At 40.6% G+C, this 20,907-nt stretch overlaps 1 protein-coding gene across 2 annotated transcripts in view; it reads right to left on the reverse strand.

Annotated features, from left to right (window-relative positions):
• SLC35F2 (solute carrier family 35 member F2) overlaps positions 1–20,907 on the reverse strand; it is a 482,376-nt gene that overhangs the window by 96,536 nt on the left and 364,933 nt on the right. For both annotated transcript variants that reach the window (XM_044072611.1, XM_044072612.1), the window contains one exon: positions 4,035–4,191. In XM_044072611.1, coding sequence (XP_043928546.1) covers positions 4,035–4,191 — 157 coding nt within the window. The remainder of the gene's footprint in view (positions 1–4,034; positions 4,192–20,907) is intronic.

Raw genomic sequence — 20,907 nt, forward strand, 5'->3', positions numbered from 1 at the left:
AAGTCATGGGTGATTTTAACTACCCTCCATTGACTGGGAAACATACGAGTACCAACATATTTGCACAAAGATTCCTGGACTTTATTAAAATTAATGCCCTGGAACAAATAGTATGCAACCCTACAAGGGGATCAAATATTCTCAACCTGGTCCTCACCAACATGGCTGATAGTTGCACCACCACAAATATAGGATCCTCACTAGTTAAATCTGATCACAAATCAGTCACATTTGAAGTAGCTAAATGCCAGAACTCCTCTTGGGTAAATTCAGGCTAAAAACTTTCACAAAAGCTAATTATACCCTCCTAAAGGATGGCATAAATAATTTCCAAACTCCTGTTCCCACAGATGGCATTGAATACTATACTAAGGTATACACAAATACCCTGTACAAACACTTAGACAAATATCTAGACACAACTGTAAATGATAAAATAAAACAAGATCCTCAAGAAAAAAAGCAAACCTTCCTGGTGGAAATCCAGCATTAATAAGTTATACAACAAGAGGAAGAATTTGCTGTCTAAAAATAAACAAGAGAGGTCCCAGTACTTGAAGAACACCATACTCTGTTTGAATAAACAATAAGACAACTTGTAAAGTCCTCAAAGGGCAACTTCAAAAAATGTTCAACAACCATAGCTAAGGATAACCGTAATGCATTCTTTAGCTATATCTGTAACCTAAAAGGTAGGACCCAGACATGCGCTGAACTAGCTGTGGATGGCATCACACACACACTGATCCTGTGAAAACAGCTAACTTATTAGCAGACAGGTTTGGTGAAAATTTCACCCCCGTCCCCTTCAAACATTCCGCAAAGTACTGGTTTTGTCCCTGCTGAATAGAAAACCACAACCATCATCCCCCTTCATTAAGGCAGTACAACAGACCCTGAGAACTACAGACCCATAAGCTTAAACCAGCCTGATCTGTAAGGCCATGAAATGAATCATGGACCTTATAAATAAGGAGATCTCCAAACCCTTAATTCTACACAGTTTGGTTTTGTCGAAGGCAGCTCATGCCTGTTAAACCTGGTGGACTTCTTCAAAAATGTCACCAGAGCCAAAGACTATGACAAATCTGTGCATACAGCCTACTTGGACTTACCAAGGCCTTTGACACAATCCCACATTTGGGCATTATTGAAAAACTCTCATAGTTGAATATCAACCCTTATGTCATTAGGTGGGTTGCTAACTGGCTCAGCGATAGATCAAACTCAGTCAAAGTTGGGGGACTATACTTCGACCAGCATACCTGTCACCAGTGGAGTTCCACAGGAGTTAGTGCTGGGCCTCCCTATGTTAGGGGGCTGTGGCTGTCCAAGTTTGCTGATGACTGCAAATTAGGTGCAATTGCTTAATCCCCAAATTATGCCAATATACTTCAAGAGGGACTTACACAAACCAATGACTGGTGCCAAAGCCACAAATTCAAACTCAGTGCTAAAAAATGCATTATCATCCTCTTCATTAAAAATGATATCCCTGCAGAGTATCATATAAATAATAATGCCCTAAGTAACAACTCAGTAGTGAGAGACTTGGGAACGCAAGTTGACTGTAGCCTAACCTTTGACCACCATGTGTCTACTGTGGTAAGGAAGGCATTCTATGTCACGCACCTCATTAGCAAAGGCACTGCCACAAGAACAAAAGAGGTCATAACACCCCTGTACTTGACCCACATCAGGTCAATAATTGAGTGCAATGCTCCCTCTGGTATGTAACCTACCAGGCACCTAAAGCTACTTGAGAGACCTTCGAGATTTCTAAGCAAGTAAATTCTGGGTCTCCAGCACATGTCATACATTAACAGACTGAAGTCACTGTCACTGTACTCAGTAATGTACAGTCTACTTAAAGGAGACTTGTGCCTGCAATCTCGGATCCAAACTTAATGGAAATGCTGCACATCCACAAGTGAAATGGGATAAGGGTCACCTGCTCCAGGGACCTTAACCTGGCCTGCGACACAAATAGGACCTGCTGGAGAAACAGATAAGTCTCTCAGAAGTTGCCACTCCTCTGGAAAAGGCTACCAATTCACATCAAACAGAGCCCCTCTATGACCCTGTTTAAGCGTAGCCTGAATGACTGGATGTGAAACTGTAAATTCCCACTGCAGATTTCACCCATGACCCTCCTAGATATGGGCAGTCATTGCTAACTAAGACCTCGAGTTTAGGTAAGATACTTTATATTGGGTTTCTCTAGTATTATACTGGGTACACACAGCTAGGCTTATAGACAACTTTGGGTCAATAGTCCAGTAACTACCTAAGAACCTAATATGCAACAAAGTCTAGAAGATTTTGGATTTTTGCTTGGAAGTGTGTGCATAGGTATTTTTATACCCCAAGCAGACTCCAAAGTATTTTTCCTCAGATAGATTGCAAATAATGGAGGTATGATGGGAAAGAAAGAGGTAAACTGGGACATATTTTTGGGACTGTAATTTGCAGGCATAGTTTAAATATTCCCTGCAGACTACTCTGTCAGAAATACTAGGTGAGCAATTTGGTGCAACTAAGACTTTTTTTTTTTTTTTTGAGCAGTGATGCAGGATTTGAATTGCCTAAATATGACAAGTTTAATTCAGTTTACTATCACAATTTCAGATGGCACTCGCATGAACTGGAAATGGTCATAGGTTGGCACTAGGCTATCTGCATGAAGACATTTATAAGCCTAACCAGAATGTGTTGGCTTTCGCCGCCCCCTTAGATTAGTTCCCTGTGCCTCTGTCCAGCAGAGCCACTGAAGTGATCCCGAGGTAAACTTTCTGCTTCCCATGCACTCGTTAAGGTTTCTCTTGAAGAGTGTTAGCGAGGAGCTCTACCTAATGTAGATTGGGATTAAGGCTAATTTCCAGTTCACAGAAGGTCGAACTGAAAATGGTAGGCGCCACAACAGCAAATGCTAGTGTGCATTCGATGTTGTAAGGTCGAGATTCTACCTGGAGATTGCAGTACAGTGGGGATTGGGAAATGTACCCATTTCCGCACTGTACTGCAATCTCGTAGTTTGTATATATGTTAGTTGGAAGTGACTGGAAGGCAAGGTATGCTGGGTAATGTCAACTTTGTCAAATAGGAACTTGCCAACATTACTGATTTCATTATTTTTGTTTTTCCGATGTTTTTATTTTCAATATATTTTAATAAGATGATCACCCAGCAAGCTCCATTTCAGGATTTTGATAGTAAACTGTTTAATTCTTGTGGCTGCAAAAAAAACAATTACTAGAAAATGGAAATCAAAGTCTAAGCCAGCCATATTAGAAGTAGTGAATATAGTAAATAGAGATAACAGAACTTTAAGTGAGATCTTTAGAAAAGCATAGAAGCCGATTACATAGAAAACAATGGGAATTGTTGGAACAATACATGCAGAACAATATTTTAGAGGAGGAATAAGGTTGATGGGAAGGCAGCAATTGAATTAGCTATGTAATGTTGGCTTGACAATGACTGTACAGAAGATTATATGTGATGTATAATGGTTGCAACTGAATGTTGAACAATGGTTTGTTTTTATTTATATGAATACATGATTGCCTATGTCATAAGTGATCATTCAAAAAATATGTTTTTTGGTTAAAAAACAGTTTCAAGCTAATTAATGTTTAACTGAACAATTAGGAAATTATTTTTAATGTGAACCCAAATTCTCCTACACAGCATTATTTTAGGTAAAGACATGACAAAAAAACTCAGACTTCAGCTGTAGCATGTGTGATATGTATACGTGCATAGGTGAATGCTTATTGCTTAGATATATGTAAGTGACAGTACATTACCTCTTGAAACCCAGTTGGGGACAACTGAGCTTGTTGTATCTAAGGGGAATGAGCAGCAGAGCAGTCTATGTGGGCGCAAGGATTTCTTTAGTCACTGTCAATATTCTGCACTTAAAAAAAATCAAATTGCTTTGAATAAGTGTGGGTAGTTTGAAAAATCTACCACTCATTGTAATAAAGTCAGCATTCTTGTAAAAAAACATAAGGATAAAAGTTATGTCTTACATCTGTATTGCACTGTAGAGAGTTCCAAAGACTCCGAGCATGCCCAAAAACTCTTCACGACTCAGGTTCTTCACAATGAATTCTTCAGATACATTGGATATGGCATACAGAAGGGCACCAATAAGAACTAAGCCATCCCCCAACACCTTGTTTGACCCTGTAGAAATAGTAAAGGTACTTCATAAGTATGCATGCCGTGAAAATCATGTCTGGGCCAAAAATGACCTGCAGTCTTTATCTGTAACAGAGTCTTTGAAGTATAGTCTTAACCAAAAACTACTTAGTATGTGAATAGTTGTTATACCTACTGCAGCTTCATTGTGCCTGACCTACAAGGCAGTGTCTGATCCAGCCCTGATGGAAATGTTGTATATTTACAAAACTAACCGCATGAGGGTTACCTGCTCCAAACCTCTAAATATGATCTCGGACATGCATAGGTCACACTGGAGAGATAGATGTGTCCCAGAGACTGGACCTCCTCTGGAATAGGCATTCTATTTATGTGAAGCAGAGTCCTTCTCTGTCTATCTTTAAGCACAATCTGAACCAATGGATAGGGAATCGCAAATTCACTCCTGGGGTGAGATCCATGTCCCTTATAGAGTCTGTCATTGAAGTGGAATTCAAAGAGTTCACACCATTACACCCTGGCAGTGAGAGGATGCAAGTCCTTAAACTCACTCTGGGAAGGGAGACACATGCTTTAGTGCAGGAACGTACAATGCCCACTCCCCCATGATTGTATACATTTGCTTACTCTAATGAGAGCTACCACCAGGAGTTGTCTTGGTGAGCTGTAAGTATGCCATTAGGAAGCCCACTGCAATGCTACCCATTCTTCTAGGGACTGTGGCTGTCCACATCCTTCTCCACCCTGCCCTCTCCCAGTGTCATCAAGTGACCAAGCCTCCCTGATCACTGAGACCTTAAGTTAGATCTCCATACAGCTATGCCATCAGCACAGTCTTGGGAGAGAAAAATATTTAAGAATAGGTCTGGCTACTAGAACATAAGTGTCAGTGACCTGTAACTATGTAAGGATTATGTCTGTAATTAGATGTGCAAACTCCTACATTTTGTCAAGAATTTGTTTACTGCTTTCCTCGGAGGAAAGGACCTAACCCAAATTCCCAGAACTGACTTCAGAATCTTCTATAGAGACATAAATTCTGTTTCATTCTTAATGAATATATCTACAGAGTAATGCTACTGGCACTTTAAAAAAGAAGAAAATGTCAAGGGATAAGTCATCTATAACATGTTTACAATAACTTAGTGGCATTTTGCCAACACAGGAATGGTACCAAAATGTAATGCTGCAGTACCCATATATTCCCCGGGATTCAGCAAGCTTCCATGCAGGAATAGCTTATTCCTGCATGAAAGGGACCGTTCCCGTACAGCATGGCAGTACGCCATGCCTATTCATGAAGGCGCACTGCCGTGCTGTAAAATGGACACAGTTATGTGTATGAGTGCAGGAGGTGTTTCTGAGAACAGTGTTCTCACAATACACATGCCCACTGCACACCAGAATTCCCATACAGCAATTTAAATTGAGCGAGAACACTCGTAATACCCCCAACCCGTCAGGGTAAGAAATCAGGACAAAGCCATAAGGGACAATTGTCCCTACCATACCTCTTAACCTCAAAGTAAGAAATCTGGACAAAGCCATAAATAAAAGTGGGACAAAGTCCCAAAAATAGGGGCAGTTTTTAAATATTGCTATTACAGACTTAGAAAGTTGATAGAATAACAGGCTTAGCATTAATATTCTGAAGGGTACGAAGTTAAAAACGCAACAAATAATTTATTTTTTTAACATGTACAATAAAGTTTAAGTGTAGCTGCGTGGGTGTGCCCATTGCTTAGCTATATTTAGCCCAGCTGAAATAAGTTAAATAGCAATAGACATCCAACATAAGCATTAGTGCAATAGTGTAGCGGTTAGAGCGTATGCCTTGCATGTAGTCATTCACGATTTGAGGAACACCAAAGCCATTTCCAATTTGTATGTGTAATCATTACAATTTTAATTTGTATATTTATGTAGGAAGTAATTTATATTTTTCATGCAGAGTCGTGTATTAGGGCCAGATGTGAGGTGTCAGTGTAATAAAGTAATGAAACCCTCATATAAACACAAATAACCCATACAGTATAGTCACAAAAGAATATAATGAAAGCACATTGGGCAATGTCACGGAAGGTAAACAAATTTATAATATGTAATGAATCATGAATCAATCCCATACAGGTAGTAGTCCAATAAAATAAAACATAAGCAATTAAGCATTGCACAGCTATGCTGACTGGGTGTAAGCATTGTGCAAATATGAATGCTAAGCAATGAGTAGCCCAGTTAAGTGGCTTTGCCCATTGGTAAGCAGTGCTGAACCTGCCTCTTTAAGCACTGCCAACCTTAGCTAAGCAGGTTTGCCATAGCTTAGCTTAGCTCAGCATATTCAAAACCATCCAACTATGGCAAAGGATGGAAAATCATCCATATTTAAACCTCGCAGGTGGGAATATAGTTCATTACTGGTTGTAGCTCTCCACTATAGGCAATATGGCAGGTGTTGGAGAGGACATGCACCTTCGGGTGCAGCGCTGGGGCATACAGGAGTCCAAGGTCATGGTAGGAGTCCTGGTAAAAAAAAACATGATGTGAGGCTGCTGGGCTCCCAATACAAAGCAGAAGCCTGGGAAAGTCTTGCCAGTGATCTCACCAGTGTCAATGGTATCACCTTGGACTGGTGAGCAGGTCCGTCACCGGTATGCCAACTTGAAACGGAGGAAGAGGGAGCTCTTGGAACAGTGGGTCCAAGAAGCAAGACAGAGGGGTGATGTCCCAGCACTGTGTAAGTAGTCATAGCAGTAACTGTTTACCAAAGTCCAGCCTGTGTATGTGATGGAAAGATATGCCTAAATGTTTCTCTATTTTCATTACAACTCCAGCTGAGTGGGCTGTGAACCAGCAAGCCCATGCCAGTAGGTTGCAAAGGCTGCGTTGCGAGGCTGGTGAATAACAATCCTGCTTGTAGTAGTCATACCAAATAAATATAAAGGAGTAGAATGTCATCTGGCAGTATAAAAATGTGTATGGTTTGTAGTGAATAAACTAGACAATATGACAGTAATAGTCCCATATAGGTCATATTTTAATAAAACTGTAACTATCTGGCAATAAAGTTATAAATCCTGGACTGGTTGTGTTTACTCTGGTATTGTATGGCATGAAATGTTGCATTCACCAAGATCTGATACCTGAACAGTAATATTGTGTTAACCACTTTTTCCACACTGTGCAATATCAAAAATATGTCTAGGAATGTCTGTATAAGAATGTTGTAATTACAAGGTCAGATTGCACAACCAAGAGAGAATTAGACAGAAAACACTGAAATAAGAGAAATCTGTTTCTCAATAGCTCACTCTCATGAAACACAAATTGTTGTATTTTTAGAAGACACAGCCATGGGTCAAATCCTGGGAGTGGTAGTAAGCTGTATGCATAATTTCTACTAGGATTTTGTGAGTATGTGTAGAAACAGTCAGGTAGTGTTAACAACCATTACCCCTACAGGTCTCCCAGGTAAGAGAACTGTAACTGCTTGGCAATAAAGTTCTAAATCCTGGACTGGTTGTGTGTACTCTGGTATTGTATGGCTTAAAGTGTTGCATTCACCAAGATTTGATATGTGAATAGTGATGTTGTATAGTAAGCTGTATGCATAATTTCAACTAGGATTTTGTGAATATGTGTAGAAATAGTCAGGTAGTGTTAAACATTCCCCAACAGGTCTTCCAGGTAAGAGAAGTAGAAAGTAGCTATAAGAAGGTTGAATTATACACCGTGTACAGACATACCACTGACCAAACCAAGACCATAGGTTATTGTAATAATACCTGTACAGTAATGATTAAAGCAATGATCATTAAAGTTGTAAGTACTGCAAGGATATACAAGTTGTTAATTGACATCTCTCTCTTCCCCCCACCATATCTGCAACAATAATCTAAACACATAAATCAATGGGTATATGTTTTACACCAAAAATACTGTTGGGACACACGTCCTATTTTTCAACAAATATTGAAATCTGTTTCTATTAATGTTCCATGTTGAAATACTATCATTGGTAGCCTATTGGTATAAATGCAACCTGCATGCTGTTGTAATGGCCACTGTGGTTCCATATATGCATGTGTTCTGTTTGCTATGCAACTGCTTCAAATCTGTTGTTTTGGGTTAATGGGAATATCTATGCATGCTGTTATAACTAATCCTGGATTGTGTTGACTGTTACTAACCCACATATGTTCTAAAACTGCAACATCATAGCATGTTTGGGAAGGCCGGTCCCAGTGGCCCCACCTCTCCCACCTCATCTGGCCATGGCACCGGGCCCCAGTAGATCTGGGGCCCACCCCAGGACCTCCACGTCCGCTGGTCCTGCACCACCTTCAGATGGAACCGCCTCAGGGGATGGGGCTCGTCGCCCCTGGGTGCAGGCAGGATACTGTCACCCAAAGCCAGGTCCAGGGTCTGGTGAGTAGCGAGCTACGAAAAGAATTGGGGGATCTGCTATGCCAGCTTGAGGGCCGCGTGGCACAATTAGAACATCAGCCTGCCCCTCCTGCACAGCCCTCAGCACAGCCACTTTGGGGCCATGAAGGTGCAGTGGTGACTGCCCATGGGTGGGGACCTCAGTCCCACTGTTACAATTTGGGGGTTCGTGGGCTTCCGATTTCCAAACACCCCACCCCGTCCAAGGTGTTTACCCCATGTGTCATATACTGCCCTCTGTATGCTGTCTTGTCTGTCTTACTGCCCAACCTACCTCCCCAAATATACCTACTATACCTTCCCCAACATCCCACTCCCACCTTAAAAAAAAAAAAAAAAAAAAGTCAATCTGTACCCCCAAAAAAATTTTGTTCCATACATAGCTGTCCATTTCACACACGTGTCCACTGGACACATGTAATCTGGTCTAACTGACTTCACAACACATTATTATTGTACTCACCCCTCAGGGGTTTGAATGTCCAAATCTGCCTCCAAATTTAGTATATATGCACAGCTGTTACTGTACAAGAAATGGACAGCTATGGACCTTCCCTACACCCGTCCTGCACATCCCTAGCTATTTTCCCTATTGTCATTCCCTCTGCATGCCCTCTTTTTCACCACTTTCTTATCACCCCTTTTTTCTTTTCTTTTAAGGAAATTAGCGTGGGAATAAGCGGGAGTAAGCAGTAATAAGTGGGAGTAAGCCCGTTTACATGGCGATAAGCAATGCCTACACAGATTAAGCACTTTTAGAGCTAACTGTCTGTATTTAACCGGATGTTAGCAGTGCTTGCCACTGCACAAACCTGCTTACAACTGCTTAAAAGTGCCTTAATCGGTCTGTATCCAACAGCCCGTGTTCTGCTCAGCAACAAAATAATCAGCCCTAGCAAGTCTTGAACCCAGGAGACTGCACACCATAGCCACAGCAAATTACCACTAAGCCACCTGAGCTGTAGATATCTACAGATGTCTGATGTTTATTCAAACATATCATGCAGCACAGTCATTCAACAGTAGAAAAAATGTGTGTGCGACATATATATATATATATATATATATATATATATACACACACATACACACACCTATACACACACATATATATATATATATATATATATATATATACATACACACACACACACATATATATATATATATATATATATATATATATATACACACACACACACACACACACACACACATATATATATATATATATATATATATATACACACACACACACACGTGTGTGTGTGTGTATATATATATATATATATATATATATATATATATATATATATATATACACACATATATATATATATATATATATATATATATACACATATTGTAATACATCCTATCGGAGAAGCAAACGTAGGCTTCAGGCCAGCACAGACAGCAGTCTCCACCGCCCTTTTCTTAACTTATATATTACCCACATACCTCCTAACCCACACAGTACTCCCTATTACTTGTATTCACCCCCTTCTAGTTACACAACCAGACAGTCTCCTTCTTTTATCTCCTGTAATATCAAACCCGGACAAAGGTACCACCCCACAACCCAGCTTTATCTCTTGGGTACCTCCTGCCCACGTGCTTTATTTCACAGATCCTGAATTCCTAAGACTACCTAACCTACTAGTTCTTCACTCTTGTCTTACCCTGGTTACATCCACCAACCCCATTCTTTGACTTCTTACTAAACTCTGCTCTTGCTTACTGCTGACTTACCTTAGTATACAGCTCTTCTGATTGTTTTCCTGGCAAACAGTTTTACTAACTGTTTCTACCCGCTCCGTTCACCCTGCGGGCTCACTCCGCTCCCCTCCCTACCCCTAAATCCCACCCACCCCCAGGGGTCCTACCTTTATACTTCCTAGACCACACCTCTTCCTCCATCCCACCCCTTCCTCTGTCATCACTTCCTACCCTCACTTCCTTCCCACCACTTTAATCCTATCACACAACATATTCTTTCATCCTACTCTATACAAACACTCCTCTCTCTATACTGCCTCCTTACACACTACTTCAGCTATCCACGTCCACTAACTTTATCCTAACATATCACACTCCTACATTTTATTGATACTACCCTCTCTCCCTTCTCCTCCTAATACAGTCTAAGCTTCCACCTTCTAATACAGTCTAAGCTTCCACCTTCTAATTACCAACTAATACTCTTACAATGATGAATCAAAACATCCCACCCTTTATCTCACTATTACTTATACTATTACTACTACCTTCCTTAATGCTCACTCATCTACTCACCTTCTTTGAAAGCCCACTTGACCCACTGCTAAATTATCCCAAAACAGAAACGATCGCACTAAACTCACACCCACAACTTACACATGCTAATATCACATTCTCTTCTAAATACATACTTCCTAAATTTCATCGAACACAACACACAAAATATAATAACCTCAATCCCAGGAAATGTCTATTACATTACAGTAGAATCCACTACCATTACTATCTAAACATACTACTCTCTTTAAAAGATGGCGACATCCACCCTAACCCAGGGCCTTTAACTTCTCCTTCTTCATCCCTCAACTCCAAAAAGTATCCTACCCATATATTTTCCAAACAATCTAACTCCCTTAATATTGCTCATCTTAATATACGCAGCATAAACAATAAAATTACCCAATTACAAGCCCAGACTGAAATCTACTCCTTTGATATTCTATGCTTAACAGAAACTTGGTTAAAACCTACAACCAAAGACGATCAGATCATCCCACCAGGATATAATATCCTAAGACTTGACCGAACTCCCAAAAAAGGTGGAGGAGTTGCTATCCTATATAAACCTCACCTACATGTAACCACCTATGACCTCGAACTACCTCTAGACTCCAATGCAGAGATTCTTATCTCTAAACTCCTTATTAACAATTCCAAATCTATCTATATCATCTGTATGTACATACCCCCTGGTAACAACATAGCAGCTATGGAATCTATTCTCTCCTTGCTATCCCAAAACCTACCTCAAGAAACAATAATCCTAGGTGATACAAATATAGACTGGACCTCCTTCTACAGTAACCTCCCTTCCAACCATATAAACCTATATGGGTATTCCCAAACTATCACCTCCCCTACCAGGACAAACAAATCCAATAAGAAATCTAGCCTTTTAGACTGGATTCTTATTAACCGTCTTCCCCATACTTATGAATCAGGAACTCTCCCAGATGATTTAAGTGACCACTCCCTTACCTATATAAATCAGACATAAAACTAGCTGTCCCTCTCCCACATCCACAATAAGCATCAGATCCAAAAAGAACTTTAACTCTGAACTATTCCAGATGGAACTAAAAGCATGTAACTGGTCACCACTACAAACTTTATCCTTAGATGAAGCCGTTACTTACTTTAACACCAACTTCCTTACCATCCTGAACCACCATGCCCCAACCAGACAAATTAGAACAAAAACCAAACATGCACCATGGCTCTCTAAAGAAACCAAACAAAAAATCAAAGATAGAAACAAACAATGGATAATATGGAAAAAGACTCAAAGTCCCATCCACCAACAAACCTTCAGACAACTAAGAAACCAAACCAAAAAAGCTGCAATATTAGATAAAAAAAACTACTACCTACTATCCCAACAAGTGAATCAATCCAAACCACAAAAGTTCTGGTCCAGCATCAATCAACTACTCCACCCAGGACAATCAACCACTCCTAGCCCTCAAAATACTGAACACAAAACTTCAATAAATATAGCTAATGATTTTAACACATTCTTCACGAACACTATACAAACACTAGCTAGCCAGCTCTCACCTCAGAACTTCACTTTACCTGCTAAAAAAACAAACTCTTCTCCCTCCTTTCAACTTCACCCCGTCCCTACATCATATGTGCTTACCCTCCTTCAGAAATTGAAACCATGCTCTCCCTCAGCAGACCTACTACCTGCAGAATTTCTGTAACTAGCTGCTAAAGCCATTGCCCTCCCAATATCAATCCTGATCAACAGAACCATTATTTTATTTATTTTATTTTTATTCATTTATTTTACATTTGTTGACCGGGCTAGTCTAGCTGGATATATGTCCATTTTCAGTAGAGGCCCGAGGAGTTAAGCTCCAGAGTTTAAGAAGAAGTACATTTGTGATATTACAAGAAAGTAAGGGTAACAATATGCAAAGAGTACACACAAATTGAGCCAAAAAAATTTCAAGCAGGTTATACAGTTAACATCATAAAAAATTTTTACATTTTAAAAATTTTTTTTTTTTTTTTTGAGGGAGGTTGAAAAGGAGAGTGAGTAAGATAAGAGGGGTAGGGTTTCATGATGAAGGATTTGTCTGATGGCATAGAGTGATTAGTCAGGATTAGTGCAGGGGCACATCCATTGAGATTTGAGGTGGAGTTTAATTTTCTTTTGAAGAGAGATTTAGAGGAATAGTGGTAAGTTCAGAGGAGCAGGTTCCAATGTTTTCCAACAGTGTTGGAAAAGAGGAGCCACCGGCTTTGTTGTTTGATTTATCAATATTTACAAGTAGTTTGTGTGCAGATCTTAGGGATTTTAGGTTATGGTAGGGGTGGATAAGGGTAGATAGTATAGGTGTTTTGTCAGGTTGATGCAGAATTTGATGGGCAATGGTTAATTGATTGATTTTAAGCTGGTGCTGAAATTCAAGCCAGCCTAGTAGTTTTAGATTGATACAATGGTGGGTTTTGAATGGGTTGCCTGTAGCAAATCTTGCTATATTGTGGTAAGAGTTCTCTAATTTCAGAAGATTTTTTTTTGATAGGTTTGTAAATATGGGGAGGCATAAAGGAGGAGGGAGCGATAAGGTGGGTTTGAGCAATAGTAATTCTAGAGTCTGGAGTGAGGAAAGGTTTGATTAGGTAGAGAGCCTATTTTTTGTTAGTATTTTTCAAGGTGTTGTTTATATGTGTATCAAAGTTAAGGTTGTTATCTATGGTAATTCCTAATAGTTTAGTCGTGAGGTCTTGAGATATAGGTGTGCCATTTTAGATGTTATTGTAAAGTCTATAGGAGGAGATTTACTGGAGGGTGTAAAGAGGAGGAGTTTGGTTTTGGGGTTAAGTAGGAGACAGCGTTGGGAAAACCATTCTTCAACGGAGTTAAATATGTGTTGTGTAAGGGAGTGAAGATTAGGTACTGTTGTGGCTGAGCAAATGAGTGTGGAATCATCTGCATATTGAATGCATGTAGCTTGTGGAACTATTTGGTGTAGGTCATTGATAAACAAAGAAAACAGAAGGGGACCTAATATAGACCCTTGGGAACACCAATGGTTACAGGAAGCTGTGAAGATAGGGTGGATTTCAGAGAACTGCTTGGTGTCGGTCATTTAAGTAGGATTTGAACCAGTTAATGGGTTGGGTGTCTAGTGACATAGATTGGAGGATATTTATGAGTATTTGGTGGTTTACCATGTCAAACGCTTTTGACAGGTCTAGGAAGAGAGCTGAGGAAAGTGTGTTGTGGTTACGATTTTTGTTGATGGTGTCTGTAAAGGAGAGGAGGGCAGTGGTGGTACTATGGGATGGTCTGAAGCCATGCTGGGTATTAGAAAGTAAGTTGTATTTGAGAAGATGGTTTAGGAGTTGCTTGTGTATACATCTTTCCATGATTTTTGATAAGGGAGAGAGTAGGGCTATAGGGCGGTAGTTTGAAAATTCAGTAGAATTTCCACCCTTGTGAAGAGGGATGATATGAGATATTTTCCAAAGTTTTGGGACATATCCCTCTGTGATGGTTCTGTTTACGAGTATGGAAATTGGGTAGGCTATGGAACTGTCTGCTAATTGCAAGTATTCTGCGGGTAGTAAGTCAGCAGAGGGGGTACAAGGTTTGAGTTTTTTGATAAGTGAGAGTATGTAGGCTGTGGGGACAGGTTGGAAGAGAAAAGGGGGAGGTGGCTTTAAGTCATGTTTAGATGTAACTGTGTCATTTGTAGAGAGTTGACTAGCCAGCGTATGAATTGTGTCTGTAAAGAAGGAATTAAAGTCGTTGGCAATTTGGTTGTGGTTCATTGTGTCAGAGCCTTGTGGGTTGGGTGTGGTAGGTTTACTAGGCTGTAGTAGTTCATTTATATTGGCCCAGAATTTTTGTGGGCAATTTTTGTGAGTTTGCTGAGATTTTAGGTAATAGCTTTTCTTATCGGTCATTATGGCTTTTTTGGTCTGATTTCGTAGTAGTTTGTAGTGTTGGTAGTCTGTTGGGTTCTTTGTAGGCGGATTTGTTCCAGATCTTGTTTCTGAGTTGGATTTTCTGCTTTGTTTCTATTGAGAGCCATGGGGCAGATTTGGTTTTAATTCTAATAGATCGAGTGGGAGCGTGATGGTTAAGTATAGTTAGTAATTTTGCATTAAAGTAGTCTACAGCTTCATCTAGGGAAGGTATTTCAAGGGTGACCAGTTACAAGCATAAAGTTCATTTCTAAAGAGTTCCAAATTCAATTTCTTTTTGGTTCTGAGTGTTCTAGTTATGCTTTGGGTAGGGGGGTTAGTTTTGAGCCTGATAATGTAGGTAAGTAAGTGATCACTTATATCTTCAGGGATGGTTCCTGTTTCATAAATATGGGGATGATTGTTGGTGAGTATCCAATCTAGGATGCTTTCTTTATTGTTGGCTTTATTTATTCTAGTGGTGGAGGTGATTGTTTGGGTAAACCCATAAAGGTTAATGTGGCTAGTAGGGAGTTTGTTACAGCAAGCTTGCCAATCAATGTTTAGGTCGCCTAAGATGAATGTTTCTTGGGGTAAGTTTAGGGATAGCCAGCATAGGATGTTTTCGATGGTGGAAATGTTATTTCAGGGGGATATAGATGCATATGATAAAGATAGATTTGACTGAGTTAAGTTTCAGTTTGGTGATCAGAATTTCTGCATTAGAGTCCTGAGGGGGGTTTTGTTGGAAAGTGGTTATTTGAAGGCTAGATTTAGATAGGATGGCTACTCCACCTCCTTTTTCTCCGCCCTGTCTAGGCGTAGGATGTTATAGCCAGGAGGGGTGATTTCAGTGTCTTTTGTAGAAGGTTTAAGCCAGGTTTCAGTTAGGCAGATTATGTCGAAGGAGTAGTGTTCTAAGAGAGCATGCAGTTGTGTTATTTTGTTGTTAACACTACGTATGTTGAGGTTTGCTATAGAGAGTGAGTTGTGATTATTTGGTAGAGGACTAGTATTTGGGACTTGATTAAAGTTCTGATTATTAGTGTAGCTAATAGGACCTGGGTTTGGGTGAATATCTCCATCTTTAAGGGGACAGAGAAGGGTTTGAGAAGAAAGGTTTGTAAATTTGCTATGGGGCAGAGGTAGTCTTTTGGATTTTGTTTGGTATATTTTAAGTGGGTAATTCTATGGTATTTCGGTAAATGGTAGTTAGGTGTAGAAGTGATGTTGATATGTTGGTTATGGAATGTAGGAAGAGCTGCAGTAGTATGTTTAGAGGGGTTGGGAAAGTGTGCTAGTAGAGGGTATTCGTAGGAGGTAAGAAGAAGTGATATTGTTAAAGTTGGAAGTATTGATAGTAAGAGTAAGGTATGTGTTATGGATATGGTGGGGTGCTTATACATTGTGGTATTTATTATTATGCTGTAGATTGTTGTATAAGTGTAGTGATGCTGTAATGCAGGATAAGGTGAAAGGAAGAAGTGGACTGGGAATGTTAGGAAGAGTAGAGAGGCTGTAGGTGTGGAGGTTACTATTGGATATAAGTCAAGGAGAGGCTGTTTAGTTTAGAAAAAAAAATAACAAGTGGAGGGAAAGGAGTGGATAGGTTACAGCTGGTTGGATTTAATTGGATGAGAGGTGAGGGGTGTGGTTAAATTGCTTGGAGAAATGGAGGGAAAAGAGTAGAGTGGTTCAGGTGATAAGCTCCTATTGGCAGAAAAGGTAGGGGGTGTGGTTTGTTAGGTATAACTGTAGAGGTAGTGGGGGTGGGTGGGAATTGGGGGTAGGGTAGGGGAGCGGAGTGAGCCACTTGAGGGAACGGAGCTGAGACAATGGAGAAGATATTCAGCAGTAGACAATCAGTAGAAAATACAGCAGTAGACAATCAGTAGAAATAGGTAGCTGCAGGTTGCAAGGCAGTAGGTGAGTGGAAAGGTGTAGGATGTAGAGTAGATCTAGGGAGAAAGAGTAGGAAGGCAGGATAGAGTGGAAAGGCAATAGGTGAGAATGATTAGGAACTGGCAAGAGGCATAATCAGTATATACAGTTTACAAGGTGGTAAAGGGGGAGATGGAGTAATAGATGGATATAAGAGGAGTGCCTTCTAGTGGGCAGGACTGGAGTTGTAGATGAAACTAAAGGGGAGATGGAAAGTATAGGTAAGTGGAGAGAGAGAAGATGAAGAAAATATAAGGAGAGTGTGTGAGGGTAAGTGAAAGGTTAAGGAGGTTAGGTAGGTAGATATGGAAGGGGTAAGGCAGCTGGCTGCTTAGGTTTAGCGCTATCTTTAGGGCCCTGTAGTGGTACTAAAATAGAGGTCTGGTTTTAAGAGGTAGATTTAGTGCTGTACATACTTATTTCAAATCTTGAAGGAGGGTTCAGAACAAAGGGCTGGATGTTGAGGCTACTGGAGATGGATAGGGCTCTTTTGGCACCAGGAAGCAGTGGATTAAGTTAAGAGCAGGTCAGGAGGAGCTGGTAACAAGGGAAAAAAGGATATAAAATGAGGTTGAGAGATACAGAGTTAGCAGCTTAGTACATATATTAAATAGCAGACAATAGCTTGCATTGACATTTAAAACATTGTGATATAGTGACTGCTAAATAACAGATAACATAGAATCATTAGGCAGTCTAAGCAGCAGTAAGTCTTTTACAGGCATCAGCAGTCAACAGTAGTACAAATAATACAGGTGGCACATACAGCATTGCAAAAGGTGATAAGCAATAGGAGGACACAAGCACTATTTGCAATAGTATTCAAGAGGTACAACATCAAAACACAGTAGGCGGTACAACTATGACTAGAGCATGCTATCAACATGAGATAGGAAGCTAGCTATTTGAACATAATTTAACCTACAAAAACTGCAGCAAAGGATCTACAAAGCTAGGCTGTGAGGGTGAGATACGGTTACAGAGAGATACAGAATAGTGGAAAAATAGTAGTAAAAATGTGAGTTGCTGAGTCTTCAAACAATTAAAACAGTGGATGCAGCAGAAAAGCGTGTTTCTAAGGTGAGTAACTAGCTGAACTCAGCTTGTCTGGATAAAATGCAGTTACCTGCAACGCTTAGACAAATCCTTAGCTTGATTGGCGTTTTGAGTAGTTGAGTCTCCTACTCGGCGTTTCCGTGGTGAGGTGGTAGTGTTGAGCATGTGGGTTGGTTAATAAAAGGGGACAGACTGCTGTACGGATATACAGTTAAATATTTAAAAAAAGGAACAGGACTCGGGCTGAGGGACCCGGTTGACCTTAGAACCCGGTTGACTGGTCCTCAGTAAAAAAGTATAGCGGATAGCATATGTCGCCACCAGGGTAAATGTGCTAATAGTACGCCAGGTGGGTGTACTACTATATTAGAGGCTTCTACTCAGAGAAGGTTTACACTCATTTAGCTGAGCAAAGCCATTTGTTATGATGTCGTGAAGTGTGCGGATGGTACTACACATAGGTATAGTATAGCATTAAACATAAAACAGCCTTTAATCAGATAAAGTAGTCACCGCACATTAACCTGGTATTAAACCTTAGGCATTAAAGCCTCAAACCTTAAATTCCGCTCATTAAGCTGGTATTAGACATTAAAACAGCCTTAAACACTGTACATTAATCCGCCTTTAACAAAAAGCAATAGTATCCGCTTATTGAGTTGGTATTAGCTTTAAACATTAAACATTAAAACAGCCTGTAATCCAAATTAAAGATAGTCTCCACAAATTGAGCTTGGCAAGCATTTAAATAGGGTAGTAAATACTGAGACAGCGCGTGTAGTAATGACACGCGCAGTTTTAAATCAGTTCTCAGCCGCACACCACGTGGCAGTGCCGTATAACAGTTGTAAGCAAATTATGATAAAAATACTGCCAGGTGTAAACGCTACTGTCTGCACAACAAATAAGTATATCTAATGCTGAACAAGTCCAGTACCTGTAGAAGCAGTACGCATTTAGGCAGATTATGATAACACAGTACTAAGAGATAACAAACACATACCCATTGGTAGATAAATAGTTTGAGTCAGTCGTGAGGTTATTCACGGTAAGCAAATTATATCAAACAGTCCAAAGAATCCATTTCAACAGGTCAACGACCATACAGTTTAAGCAATACAGACAGTGCAAATGGCGGTAACCGAGACCACTAATAGTACTCACCAGGGCAAAAGACGCTGGGGCAGAGCAGTCAGCAGCTAGAGACCCACAGATGGGAAACCCAATATCTAAGAATTGGCGCCACAGAAGTAAGAGTTATAAATAACCTCTCACGAGAAATGAGGTATCAAGGGAAGGGAAAGGTGAGCAATAGTATGTAGGTGGGCGGGGCCAGAAGGTAGCCAGATGCAGCCGTTAACTGGCAATAGTACAGCTGCACGAAATGAGTACCGGAGAGAGGAGGGGGGAGTAAGAAGAGAGACAAGAAAAGGAGGACTACGGTTTGTAGACTGAGTAAAATAGCAATCAAGACAGGGAATCGAAGGATCCGGGACAGGAAAGGGTAGACTGTCAAGACAATGGAGAAGATATTCAGCAGTAGACAATCAGTAGAAAATACAGCAGTAGACAATCAGTAGAAATAGGTAGCTGCAGGTTGCAAGGCAGTAGGTGAGTGGAAAGGTGTAGGATGTAGAGTAGATCTAGGGAGAAAGAGTAGGAAGGCAGGATAGAGTGGAAAGGCAATAGGTGAGAATGATTAGGAACTGGCAAGAGGCATAATCAGTATATACAGTTTACAAGGTGGTAAAGGGGGAGATGGAGTAATAGATGGATATAAGAGGAGTGCCTTCTAGTGGGCAGGACTGGAGTTGTAGATGAAACTAAAGGGGAGATGGAAAGTATAGGTAAGTGGAGAGAGAAGATGAAGAAAAATATAAGGAGAGTGTGTGAGGGTAAGTGAAAGGTTAAGGAGGTTAGGTAGGTAGATATGGAAGAAGGGGTAAGGCAGCTGGCTGCTTAGGTTTAGCGCTATCTTTAGGGCCCTGTAGTGGTACTAAAATAGAGGTCTGGTTTAAGAGGTAGATTTAGTCCAGTACATACTTATTTCAAATCTTGAAGGAGGGTTCAGAACAAAGGGCTGGATGTTGAGGCTACTGGAGATGGATAGGGCTCTTTTGGCACCAGGAAGCAGTGGATTAAGTTAAGAGCAGGTCAGGAGGAGTTATTTCAAATCTTGAAGGAGGGTTCAGAACAAAGGACGCTGGATGTTGAGGCTACTGGAGATGGATAGGGCTCTTTTGGCACCAGGAAGCAGTGGATTAAGTTAAGAGCAGGTCAGGAGGAGTTATTTCAAATCTTGAAGGAGGGTTCAGAACAAAGGACGCTGGATGTTGAGGCTACTGGAGATGGATAGGGCTCTTTTGGCACCAGGAAGCAGTGGATTAAGTTAAGAGCAGGTCAGGAGGAGTTATTTCAAATCTTGAAGGAGGGTTCAGAACAAAGGGCAGCTGGATGTTGAGGCTACTGGAGATGGATAGGGCTCTTTTGGCACCAGGAAGCAGTGGATTAAGTTAAGAGCAGGTCAGGAGGAGCAGGGCAAAAGACGCTGGGGCAGAGCAGTCAGCAGCTAGAGACCCACAGATGGGAAACCCAATATCTAAGAATTACTGAAAGCTATATCCCTTCTATATGGAAAATCTCCCATATTATCCCCCTCCACAAAGGTGGCCAATCTACCGAGCTTTCCAATTATCGACCTATTGCCCTCCTCTCCCCTCTAGCTAAGATTATGGAAAAATGCATCCACAAACAACTGCTTCAACACTTAACACAAAATAACCTTCTAGCTAACTGCCAGCATGGTTTTAGACCTTCACATAGTACCTCCACTGCCCTTCTCTCCTTTACAGATACTATCAACAAACACCGTAGTCTAAACAAACTCTCTTCTGCCCTATTCATTGACTTATCTAAAGCTTTTGACATGGTGAATCACCAAATTCTCATTACCATAATAAAATGACTATCACTTGATTCATCCTCCATACAATGGTTCCAGTCCTACCTTGACAATAGACAGCAGGCAGTTTACCCCCCCAATTGAACCCCCCCAAGGTCCCCTTCCCCTACCCCACTTACCAGTCAACCCTCCAAAGG

The sequence above is a fragment of the Protopterus annectens genome, chromosome 5.part0 (genome assembly GCF_019279795.1).
Source record: "Protopterus annectens isolate FY-2018-M chromosome 5.part0, PAN1.0, whole genome shotgun sequence".
Taxonomy (NCBI): domain Eukaryota; kingdom Metazoa; phylum Chordata; order Ceratodontiformes; family Protopteridae; genus Protopterus; species Protopterus annectens.